The sequence below is a fragment of the Maniola jurtina genome, chromosome 3 (assembly GCF_905333055.1).
Source record: "Maniola jurtina chromosome 3, ilManJurt1.1, whole genome shotgun sequence".
NCBI classification, from domain to species: domain Eukaryota; kingdom Metazoa; phylum Arthropoda; class Insecta; order Lepidoptera; family Nymphalidae; genus Maniola; species Maniola jurtina.
Window position 1 is genome coordinate 7,520,512 of NC_060031.1, and position 12,999 is coordinate 7,533,510.

A 12,999-nucleotide genomic window follows, 5' to 3' on the forward strand; every position below is an offset into this window, starting at 1 on the left:
TTCAAAATTTCTTTTACCATTACTTAGAGGGATTCTTCCGAATCCGTATAGGCTATATTTTATCCCGGAAAATAGAAAAAATAAATGTCCACCCGTGCGAAGCCGGGGCGGGTCGCTAGTAGAATATATAATAACTAGGCGAAGTATCGTAGGCAGGTAGGCACCTAATTAGTTTGAAGAAGACCATCGGCATTGTCACTCCGTAAGTAGAATCAAGTGACAAACAAAAATGAGACACTCACTCGAGTAAACATTCTCACCGAATTTACCGTCTGATTATTACGTACGCACGACGCTAATTACGTACCTAGTTGGTACATGTACATCGCTCATCTACTCCGCTGTGCTCTTACTTCAGACATGAGTAGCGAACAACTCGCATCGCATCCCACGCTTTAGAGTACAGCTATAGTTATAACTAACTACAAATATAGTGTAAAAAACTAGCTTAGGCTCGCGACTTTTTCCGCGGTACATATTATATAATTTATAACTTATGATACTTATGGATAAAGTAGCTTACTAACGGTGAATGAATTATTAAAATCGGTTCAGTAGTTTCAGAGTTTATCGATTACAAACAAACAAACGAATCTTTTCTCTTTGTAATAATATAAGAGACTCTTAGTTGTACCCTTTGCCACCATATCTAAGCTATACAAATCAAACAATCCGATTGGTCAATCTTGTAGATATCCGTCGCAATGCAGCACAGCTTAGAACATCTCCCGTGGAAAGATAACCTACTACCAGTGCAGCACCGAGATCCGTTTGCATTAATCGTGGTGCGATACTTTGTGTATCATATTGTCATGGGAAAGTTAATGCGTGCTTGGGTTTCTAAGCTTTGAACTTTCTATGCTGTACGTGTTGTTCACCGCCTATGAAGGTCATTCCGGCCCTTTCTTTTGTGATTTGAATGTCAAAAGTGTGCATTACGGTAACAATGGCGTATTTTCAAAGAAAGTAGAGTATTTAAATAGGTATGTATTCCGATCTGATTCCGATCTGATTTTGATTAATTTGGAACTTGGTATTTGTTAGTTCACTCTGTTATAATATTGCTTTACAGTTTATAATGAGAGATCATTGACAACATTTATTTTTCTTTATCCACCCATATAATTAAACCACTCGATGTCGTTGATTCAGATCAATATACCTAAAAAGTTATTACAACCTAATGTTTATTTTGGTACACGCAACTTTATTTCACTGACTTTTTATTTATTTTCAAAATGTAAATTTATTTTTAAATGATAAATATTTATTGAATTCACTATTTATCAGAATAAACTTAACTGTAAGTATAATTATTATTTATTTTAAAATCATAAAGTTATATTGGATACTTTCTTTTCATAACTGCATAATACCCCATAGAAATAAAAAATAATTGTAATAACGGATATTCAGAAGTTATAGTAAGCTGTACGTTTTTATGACCCTATAGCACGCTCAATCTTAGCCGTGCGACTTCTAGAAAGCAAACTTTCTCCTTCATAAGCTGTTATTTCTGTACAAGTACTTTATAAGCTTTGCTTTAATGTTAATTTCAATATTTATAAAAACCGCTTAGTCGAGCCTCGATCTTTTAGGGTTCCTTACATAATAATTATGAACATCATATTTTGGGTACATGAAAAAAAATTTTTTTTGGCTCCTTTTTCATGTTCCCTAAAAATAATTGAATTGAATTTCTAATTCAATATTTGGAAAACCAAATATTGAATTTCAGGTTTGTAACTCATTTCGTCTACGAGCTACAGACAGAAAGACAGCAGAGTGACATTCATAGGCCTCCGTTTTTACCCTTTGGATACGGAACCATAAAAAATACTACGTGACGCCTGCGACTTCGTTCACGTGGATTTAGGTTTTTTAAAATTCCACGGAAATTCTTTGATTTTCCGGGATAAAATGTAGGTAGTTGTTTCAACTCAGGATAAATTAGCTATCTCGATTCTAAATTTCAATCACTGTGGCGTGGAGGATTAACTACTTGACATCCAAACGTTCAAACCTTCACTCTTACAATATTAGAATGCATAATATACATATCTACATAGGGACCTACCTGCTGATATTGTATCCATAATAATCCTTATACATGCCGACATACCTATCGTATATCGGTGTCATACTATGTGTGAACAAAATTATTAGTATAGATAGCTTGAAAAGGCTTCCTTCTCAAATACCAAAGCTTTTGTAAACGCAACTGGGTGGCTATTAGACTCAGGAAATTATGGATTTGTTGCGTATATTGACAGGTATTATTTTACTCATAGGCTTTGAGCGTAGCGAAAAAATTGTAAGTCTATGATTTTACTAGTATTTACGCAGCATAGCTGACAAACAAATATTATAAGGGACGATTTACGCTATGCGCCTCGCATGAGACGGATTATGAAAACATTAAAAACCCATAACAATCGAAAGTTTCGCACAAAGAACCACACCACATGACTAGATTTAAGCATTAATAAATTCATACTAATTTATTCACCCCTGAAGGCATAATTGACCCGGGAATGCCGCAAGCCTGTTTCGTCCACGATCTACTCCTAATTTGTAACATAAATCCATGCTCAATCTTATATTTGATTTTATTTTGAAATGAATGAATGAATGAATATACTTTTATTGTACACCACAAAATTAGTACAGAAAAACACGTACAAAGCACAACAAAATATGTACAATTTGGGGGCCTTATCGCTACCTAGCGATCTCTTCCAGACAACCAAATCAGCAATCATCATCATCACCAACCCATTGCTGGCTCACTATTGAGCACGGGTCTCGTCTCAAAATGAGAACAGTCCACGCTGGCCAAGTGGGGATAAGCAGACTTTTTGAAAATATTATGGGGATCTCACAGGCATGTAGATTTATTTCCTAACGATGTTTTCCTTTACCGTTAAACCGCACATCTTCGAACAATCAGAGGTGCACGACCAACCTTCAACCCTTCGAAAAGGAGGCCGATGGCTTAACCACCAGGCTATCACAGGTCTGCCTTATAGCCGTTTTGATAGTAATTAAATCTCAATGCAGGCTTGGTAGCGTTAACTTTGCATTATAATAGATAATAATATATCATAGCTTACGCTAAGCTTAAAATTCCTATCAAAGAAGTAACTTACTTATCCAAGGCAAGAATTTCGGCCGCGACAAAGCAGGACCTCAACTCTGAGTTTGCGTACGTGTCATAGAGTGCCTGTCGCAACTCTACATCTCTCGTACTGTTCCCTTTGACCTCGGTTGCGTCGTCACGGTCGTCTTGCGCTCCCCACGAGGAGGCCACGAACGAGCCCCGAAAGGTTTGCCGGTTCAGCGGGTCCCCGAACAGGTACATGTCTGTAAAAGAAAGGCGATGAAATAATAATTTTTCGACGAAACATTTTTATTTTTACTACTTAGGTATAGTATGATAAGAAAGCTCAGAGTCAGCAGGCAATCAAAAGAGAGCTTTGCTCTCATTGCATCATCAAATCATGCCCGCGTGGAATGGCGCCTTTCCGCGAAAAATGAGCCACTGTCACCACTCACCAGGACCAGAAGAGTCTAACCGCGGTGAAATGCCTCGTACTTAAAATTTTTTTAGCAGTTTAATTTATAAGAGGTAGGTACTCGTTAGTCTTACCTAGTCAAGGTCTACACACATGACACAATTTTTTGTGCAACAAAATAAGTGTAAAATGCATTAATAAGATTCTCGTGTTAATAACCCCTATCCAGTGTAGATTAATGGTTGAGTAACCGTTACGAGTATGTATGTAATTTTATGTTAATTGAGTAAATTATTAAATAAATTACTGTTTTAATAGACTTTTACTTTCATAATATGATTATAATAAATTCTTTAATCTTATACCTAAATATCTTCAAACACGAGTAGTTACATTAACAATTGCAGTATGATCAACAAAAGCATAACAAATAAAGGTTAGGTTCACAGCCTTGCACAGGCTGTGCTTGCTCCAATGAATATAATTTATCAATCAATTACTTAATATACATTTTAAAAACTACTTAGTATGAAAGCGCACCGTAGTAGTAGGGAATAGGGCATTTGTCGCAGTCAAACCCACAACCTATACTATAACTAAACTTCCCTATATTTAATACGGAAAGTGAAAAGTATCAATACAAAAATGAGTTCTTAACCGATTTATTACGGGTTAATTATTACTATTTATTTTCTCAGTAGATCACATGGATCTGAACAAACTACGCATATCGATTGCATTTTATTTTATTTGTTTATTTATTGTAATCAACAGAGTTACAGATAATATTATATAGTTTAAGTCGATCAAACTGTTTATGCACTTGTTGAGGCGAACGCAAGGCCGCACCGAGTGCCTGGCCTTTTAGCCACTTGGCGGGCCTCGGTTATTTAAATGTCGCCGTCGCGGTCGTGTTTAAAAAGTATAATATAACCATAATAATGTATCATTAAATTAGAGGAATGCAAAAATCGAGATAGAGATACCTACCTAAATACCTAGCTAGTAGCTACCTACCTAAATATAAACTGTATCATATAAGTAGGTACTAAGAATATATAGATAGAGTCTGAACTTGCAAAGAAAATAAGTGTCACCACTCCCCGATGCATAATTTCATACCTACTTGATTATTACTAGCTAATGTACATCTACATAAAATATTTTTCCTCTCTAGTGACTATGAGAATATTTTAATAATGAATGCCGTCATTCGGTGATATTTAAAGAGACAGAAACATACTTTATAATTACATAAGTAGGTAAGTAGGTGTCTGCATATGAGAATATCTACTTTTCCTGTTTTTCTACGACAGTCAGCTTATTACATAATAGGCTGTAGGTATAATACTCGTGTGAAGGTATATACCTACTTAGAGAACATTTACGCTAATAACCCAATGTTCACTGAGCGTCTATGTACCAATTTGGCACTAGCTTCGTGAGTCAATGAAGCCAAGGATTACAAGATACAACACACAAAGAATTTTCTTTTAAAGATTAACAAAGAATGCTTTGTGGGTATTCAGTTTACATGCACGGATGGCTGAGTACAAATTGACTGTTAGCGACATTGTTAGTTGTATGGGTTTTAGTGGACAAATTGAATTTATCAACGAACTGATGTATTGGCGTTTGAAGCGCATATTACGGTACAAATAACATCGTTTTTCTAGTGGAATTTGGGAAGATAACGATACGTTACCTCAGAAACTTAGATTTTTTTAAAGTGAATTTTAGTAAAGCTTAGAACTTAGAACTTATCTTTCCATTCTGTCAACGGGCGATGAACAGAGTTATGCTTGGAGTTTCTATGCACGATCAAATCAGAAATAAGTAAATCCGTAGGACAACCAGAGTAACCGACATAGCTCGACCGGTTGCAAGGCTTAAGTGGCAATGGGTAGGGCACTTCTTCCGAACGACCGATATACGTTGGTGCTTGAGTAGCGACCTCGCACCGGAAAGCGCAGCGTTATAAGACTCCCACTAAGTGAATAGACGCACATCAAGCGAGTCGCAGGGAACCACTGGGTTCAGGAGGTCTAAGACCGTGGCGTGTGGGAGTCCCTACAAAAGACCCATGTCCAGGTGTGGACGTCTGTCGGTTATTCATGATGATGATGATGACAACAAGGATAGTGGTACCAACGGCCGAGGTAAACAGCGACGGCAGCCAGCAATAACAGCACAAGTAGAGCGGCCAGCGCCGCGCAGCAACCTCGGCAGGAGCGGCTGAGCTTGCGGCGCGTGAATCTGATGTCACTGCTCACCGACATCGTCGACTCCGGCGGCCGGTGCGAGCGGCATCGACGCTGCCCGCTCCTCGACCAGCCATAGCCAAGCTGAAACAAACAAAAAATAGTGCATATAGTTTACCTTTAATCTAAAGTGTCCTGCAGTAAAACCTTTACATGTCAGTGAAAATCCAGTCAAAATCGGTCCAGGCGTTCCGAAGATTAGCCAATTCAAACAGACAGACAGACAAAAATTTTAAAAACGTGTGATTCAGTTATGGTAGGTATCGTTGAAATAACCATGTATGAGCTTAATATGAGGTTATTATTTCGAAATTACAGACAGACACTCAAGTTTTATTTATTAGTATGGATTTCTTCCATCGATTGAAGTCGCAGGTTTCCTCTAGTAATTAATAATAAATAATTTAAGTTTTTGCCATATATAAGATTTTTGCTATATAGTATAAGAATAGTAGGGTATGATGGAATCACAGCTTTTATCAATCTCGATGAATGACCATACAGTTTTTTCCAAGTTTCTTACATCTTTTCGATTTAAGACATACCTACCTATTGTATAAGATCTTCACCAGTCTACTTTCCGGATGACGATCACGTTAAAAATATTAAGACTTGGAACTTATATTTGGAATTTGGAATATCATTCTGTTCTTGGATTTAGAAAAGAAAGTGAGTTGCCGTTAACAGAATTTAGTAGGACATCGTCATAATTTTGTGAAATAAGGACGACGTCGATGGACCGGTTTTAGCTGGTAAGCATAGCTATAGGTACCTAATACCTATATATTATGTACCAGAGGATGCCCGCGACTTCGTCCGTGTGGATTTAGGTTTTTAAAGATCCCGTGGGAACTGTTTGATTTTCCGGGATAAAACATAGCCTATGTCCGTCCCCGGGGATATAAGATAACCCTATACCTTTCGTCCGAATCGGTTAAACTGTTAGGCCGTGAAAAGGTAGCAGACAGACAGACAGACAGACACACTTTCGCATTTATAATATTAGTATGGAAGTATGGATTTCTAAACTAATATCATATTATAAAGATGTGTTTACTTTTGTTCTATAAACTTAGTTTCAAACACAGATATCAAACGTAAATAAGTAGATAGGTACGCTATTGAGCACAAATGGTAATTTTTTTCGTTAATTGTCTTGAGATTGAAGTCGTGCTTGATCTCTTTTGTTTTATTACGTAATAGGTTTAAGCGACGTAATTCTTTTCTTTGCTAAGTATTTTCAGTCGATCATCACGTCGCGTACTTTCGGACATTAAACTACAACGAGACTTGTAGTCTACTCTCGTTTTTATGTAATGAGTAAGAAGGTAGAATACAACTGAAACGAAATCATGTGAACTAAGATTTTTGTATTTTTTCTGTTAACATTCTTAAATTAAAACTATATTTAACAGAGGCTTATGTAAAAGAAAAAGTATTTAAAGCAAGCACGAATTAAGAGACCTAGGTAGATGTGGCGAAGAAACGATACAATCATAAATCTGGCGCATTTTCTCAGCAAAAAATGCGTGTGACATCAGATTCGACCGCATCTTGCGCAACAAAGAAAAGATGTCAGCATTCAGCTTAGGTCGGCAGTTGGCACTGAATGTGAATGTTGAAGCATTTTTACGAAACGCCTGATGTGGCTGAATGATGCCACTCACCTTACTGAAAAACTGCGCCTGTCGGTCTTACGATCAGAATTGTACAGCTAAGTTGCTATCGTAAAGGATACCTAGTACTAACTTGGTAAGTATCCACCTAAGTTTAGGAGTTTTCTGGAGTTTATAGGTAGGTATACTTACTTTGCTCTAGTTTATTATTCATCTAACAGTTGTTTTATAATAAGTCTCATCTGAATGGATTTGCTTGCCAGACCAGCTTGGCGTCTGGCTTCCATCGAGGGGGATGAATAATTTAGTGTTTTTAAAACATTTAAGATGAAGGAGTTACCATGTCGGATTTATAACATTTATAACATATGAAATATGTCGTAACGTATCTGAAAATTTATTGATATTCCGTAATAAATTACATTTAAGTAGTAGGTAGATCGGCAGTAAAGCGTTACAAATGCCAGACGTTCGAAATTGGCTATGTTGCGCCAACTAAGTTCCGAGCAGGTCGACATTCCGAGTGGAAATAGATGGGCAAGGCAAGATTGCGAGTTAAAAAAATATTGAAAACTAGCACCGCGCCGCGCTCCGGCTTCGTTCGGGTAGCTTGTAACAATTTTCGTAGGAATCTCTAATTTAAAAAAAATAAAATATAGCCTTTGTTACTCAGGAATAATGTAGCTTTCTACTGCTGATAGAATTTTCAAAATCGGTTCAGTAGTTCCATAGATATTTCCGCCTACAAACAAACTTAAAACAAAAAACCTCTAATACTAGTATAGTATAGGTAGACTTATTTTTTTTTCGCTACATGATACATTTTTTTCAAGTAGGTAAGTACCTACCTAGGGTGTAATTATTCGTTGTGTGCTTACCTATAGTTTAAACAAGTGTAAATTAAAAATTTATAACACCCCCGACGATCCAAAGTATTTGAGTTTTCCAAAACATCATTTTCAAATAAATAATAATTATGTATTTAGGCAACGTCTATCTTGACAGCTTGACATTTGTCTATTGACATAATATTATGAACCTAACGGTTATCTAACCTTCTTTTCTACAAGAAAACTAGAAAAGAGCTGATAACTCTTAAACGGCTGAACCAATTTTTTTAGATTATAGCTAAGAACACTCTCGATCAAGCCACCTTTCAAACAAAAAAAACTAAATTAAAATCGGTTCATTCGTTTAGGCGCTACGATGCCACAGACAGATACACAGATACACAGATATACAGATACACAGACACACAGATACACAGATACACACGTCAAACTTATAACACCCCTCTTTTTGGGTCGGGGGTTAAAAATTATTTTAAACTTCAATTAAATAACCATCTATCTATCTGCAATGTGTCGATAAGTTACTTAGCAACATTATGAAAAAAAAGCAGTCCATATTTTTTTTATATAATATGACAACGTTGGTAACTTATGGATAGGTTACAGATAGGATTGAGATTTCCTCGAATAAAGAAATATTCTATTCTATTCTTATTGATTATGATTATTATTATTCGATTATTAGGTATTAATTAATTTCAATATAGGCAGTGCTTAAACATTTTCTTTTTTGAATTCCAAATAAAGCTTTGTTATAAAGCCGTAGTGCCTCCAAGGAATCTTTCGTAATAAAGTTCCTAATAGCGAAAATCACCATGAAATTGTGTGTAGCTACTAGCCTACTGCACAACGGCTACGCTATTTTGCTGTAACAAAAACATGACAACTGCGTTCATATAAACAGCTGGCATTTAGCTTTAAACATCGAATAAAGAGAATATCGATATGGAATTTGGAGTCAATTCTGTCTCACAACCACACAGGTTCGAGTTAAAAGGTGTGCGCAAGGCCAACCACAGAGGTCATAGAGATCAGAAAAACAACTTTGCTGTGACTTGGTATACGACACCTACTCAGAAGTATTTAAAACATTGAATGAAAAGCTTTTTTATTCCTATGTACCTACTCGTACTTTGAAGGTTTTTTTATTTTTTTTACATGATCCTTACTGAGCACTTTTTTTCATATATAGTCTATATAATTTATAAATATATATATATATATAAATTAGGTCGTATAACGATTCGTAAATAAGAGTAGGTAATCTCGTTTACAAGAAACATAACACCCAGGTGGTCATTCTGTTCAATACAATTAACGTAAAAAATCTCTATAAAATATGATGCACTTAGTCCTCATTTCCCCGATATAGGGTCACCTAATGTCCAAAACCGACTTGATACATAGATAAAGTAGGAAGATACAGGTTTAGCTTAGGTACTCTTCTTGCATAAAATCTATAATATAGCGTTTTAGTTATAACAAAGGCATTTATTTATTTATTTATTGAAAAGGTACACAAAACAGGTTGTTACTAAAAATGGTCCAAACATAAAAACAAAAGATCTTAATCTAAGTGACAACCCCTAATAGGTGTACACAGCAATACTATACCTAAATAAAATATACATTACACAAGATATACTCAAACACAACACTTTTTAAAATGAAGGCTTAATAGAAATGTACAAAAATATTTACAATATAAAATGGTTTACTACATGATTTTAAGTATTTAAATGACAAATATGCATAGAAATTAAATCTTATATATTTACGAACAGTATTTAAAAATAAAAATGAAAGAAGAATGTTACGAAGATGAAAAAAGTTGATGAATTTCTTTTTTAAATATATTGATATTATTGTTAAAAAAATTTATAAAAACTTATATTAAATAATCCTTCGATACTATCAATCTCTCTCACTCAAAACTTCTTATGGAACCATAAAGGTGATGCTTGCCGTGACAAACTTTAAGCAGACAGACAGACACACAGTCGCTTTTATTAGTGCAAGAATCGCTACGTAGTGGTATTACGTAGACTTCAAAGAAGGCATGTGCAAATTGCACCTGCCGCCGCGACCTACATCGCCCCACGTTTTTGCTCTCCGCAGAACGAAATGCAAACTTGCAAAGTCGGGCGCGGCGCACGCCTCAGCCTTTTCGTCGGTTTCTCTGAGCTCTCCAGCATCAACAATGCGAACGCCCTCACTTTCATTCGTTAGTGTGCTTGAATTGTCACAGCGTACACCTGTACTCTTTAAATAATAGCGTCTCTAACTAGATCAGTGGTCGTTTCAAGGTCATTGACAGAACTAAATACATTATTGCTATGTAAATTAGATATCAGTCTCAAGTGTAGGTATATATCAATAATGATGCTGGGTGACGTTTTATAAAAGCTTTCTCTTCAAGCTCGACCGTTAGACCAACTAATAGATTTTTCTAAATAAGTTATTTTATACTTACCAATCTACTTTAAGCTCTACCTAGGTATCTATCTAATTTATCTATACTCACTAATATTATGTTGAAAAAGTGCGAATTTGGTAAGTTTTCGCATTCCGGGTAACCACTGCAGCTTTTCATATTTGAAAAATTATTTCACAATTTGAAACCTGCATTGTTGGACTCGAGTGAAATTGAAGGGGGCAGTTAAGTTATTTTACAAAGTTCCAACACCCAACTTGTTATTTTTTGCCATTTCCGTACAGAATTTTTCGATTTTTTGTCAGTTGATACTGGGACTTTGAGATCCCAATTAAAAATGATATATTTACTATTTACAACTTTCGAAAAATAAAGTCAACATTTCGGTGACCTTAAAAGCTTGCGATTTCCTCTTATCATTGCATATTGAGGCCATGCTATCTTAGTTTTGTGAGAACGTTACCTACTCAAGTCTACGCAGAGAGGTAGAGTCAATCAAATGAAATAAATCATTTACTTATTTTTTTTTATCATAGTGTTTTACAAAATATATATTTTTATATATATTTTTGTACCCACACTCAAGAAAATTTCTAAATAATTTTTAAATACATTATCAAAAATTGTGGGACCGGCAGTGTTCGAACCTGTATCTTCTCCCAGAATATAATATAATTTTTGATATGTACAGGTAGGTACAATTTGGAAATGAAATCATGTTTCGGCAATGAAACTGTGTATAAAGTTAGTGATTTTCTCAAGTGGTTTAGTTTTATATTTACTTGATCATAATTTGATGTTAATTTAGTGCGTAACGATGGGGCGGACACTTATAAAGACTGTCTATAAAGTCCGAATAAAAAAACGTTGCCTAAGAATCAAACTATAGATTTCAGATAGATTGAATTTGGAATTGAAACTAGGTAGGTAAGTAGTTGCAGGAGTCACGAGTGAATAATGAAGCTTGGATTAGGCAAGACAGATAAGGTTATAGTGTAATTTTGTATGTAACTGTAATGACGATTATAGGCGCATTACTGGCATTAAAGAAGTAATTAGATGCTGGAAGTACCACTCATGAGTGGATGTGAAAGTTGATATAATCTGTCATCCGGTTCAAGTGACATTTTATTTACATAAGCTCAGTTCAGCTACATGTCGTCGTCAATGTACCTAGCTACTACGTCCACTCCACAGCTGGACAGAGCTGCTCTCTTGAAAGCGTTTCCACACTCCACAGTCTTGCGCCATTTGTTTCCAGTGGATGCTGTGTTTCCATCATGTGTTTCTTTTGAATTTTATTGACATATACCTACCTTTTTTTTGTTTTTGCCTGCCACGCCGGTTGGACCTCAAAAAGACTGGAGAAGAGACTCCGGCTCAATAGACCCTTCACTAGGGTTCCGCGCGCAGTATAATCTGAGTACTCAAGTGACTGTGTAAACAAGACATTAAATAAACGGGGTGTTTATATCGAACTTCGTGTTTGTTTCTCCAACACCGAAACACCTCGACCTAACATTGGTATTGGTAAGAATTGTGCCTTGACTGCAATCTAACCTGGTGGTAAGTGATGATGGAGTCTAAGATGGTAGCGGGCTAACCTGGAAGGGTTATAGCAATTTTGCATTATACCCTATGGTTTCTACACGATATCGTTAGAACCACAGAAATCCAAATAATGTTAGAAGCAATACAATTTCATCGGCCTCCTATTGGGAGGTCCGGGGTTCGATAACATTTCGGACCTATGTGCGTTTTAGTCAAATTAAATATCACTTGCAACAACGTGACAATTGGGTTTTATTAGATTCTGTATTCATTTCTTTGCGCGACTTTTCTTAATCATACATGAATGAAACACGATATGGTGGTACGTAAGTAGTGCTTAAAAGCTGATACGAATTGTTGGCTATAATCAATAGCAAGCCTGTTATCACCTGAATACTCTATTGTGAGGAGGTAGTTTAGTTTAATAGAGACTTGGTATCTATTTATTCCTAAGCCGAGTGACGGATGTAACTAGATCTGAGTGGTTGCTCTTGACAAACTGAGGTATTTTGTAATATTAGCTATATTTATCTAGACTAGGTAATTAGGCTACTAACACACTTGAATAACTTTGCGACTGGGGCGATAATTTTAATTGAAAATAATATTTTGCGACTTTATTTATATCCCTAGATGCCTAATCGGCGGTAGTCGGGTTTGAGCTTTTTATCTGATTTTAAGGGGCTTTTAAAAGTGATCTAATATACTAAATTAGCATCAAACTATGATTAAATCTAAAACTAAGAATTTAAGAGAATCACTAAAAAAATA

At 35.8% G+C, this 12,999-nt stretch overlaps 1 protein-coding gene across 2 annotated transcripts in view; it reads right to left on the reverse strand.

Moving 5' to 3' along the window:
• Window positions 1–12,999, reverse strand: part of LOC123880824 (atrial natriuretic peptide-converting enzyme) — a 29,963-nt gene that overhangs the window by 10,992 nt on the left and 5,972 nt on the right. For both annotated transcript variants that reach the window (XM_045929155.1, XM_045929154.1), the window contains exons 2-3: window positions 5,668–5,860; window positions 3,150–3,363 (exon numbers count right to left, since the gene is read on the reverse strand). In XM_045929155.1, coding sequence (XP_045785111.1) covers window positions 3,150–3,363; window positions 5,668–5,860 — 407 coding nt within the window. The remainder of the gene's footprint in view (window positions 1–3,149; window positions 3,364–5,667; window positions 5,861–12,999) is intronic.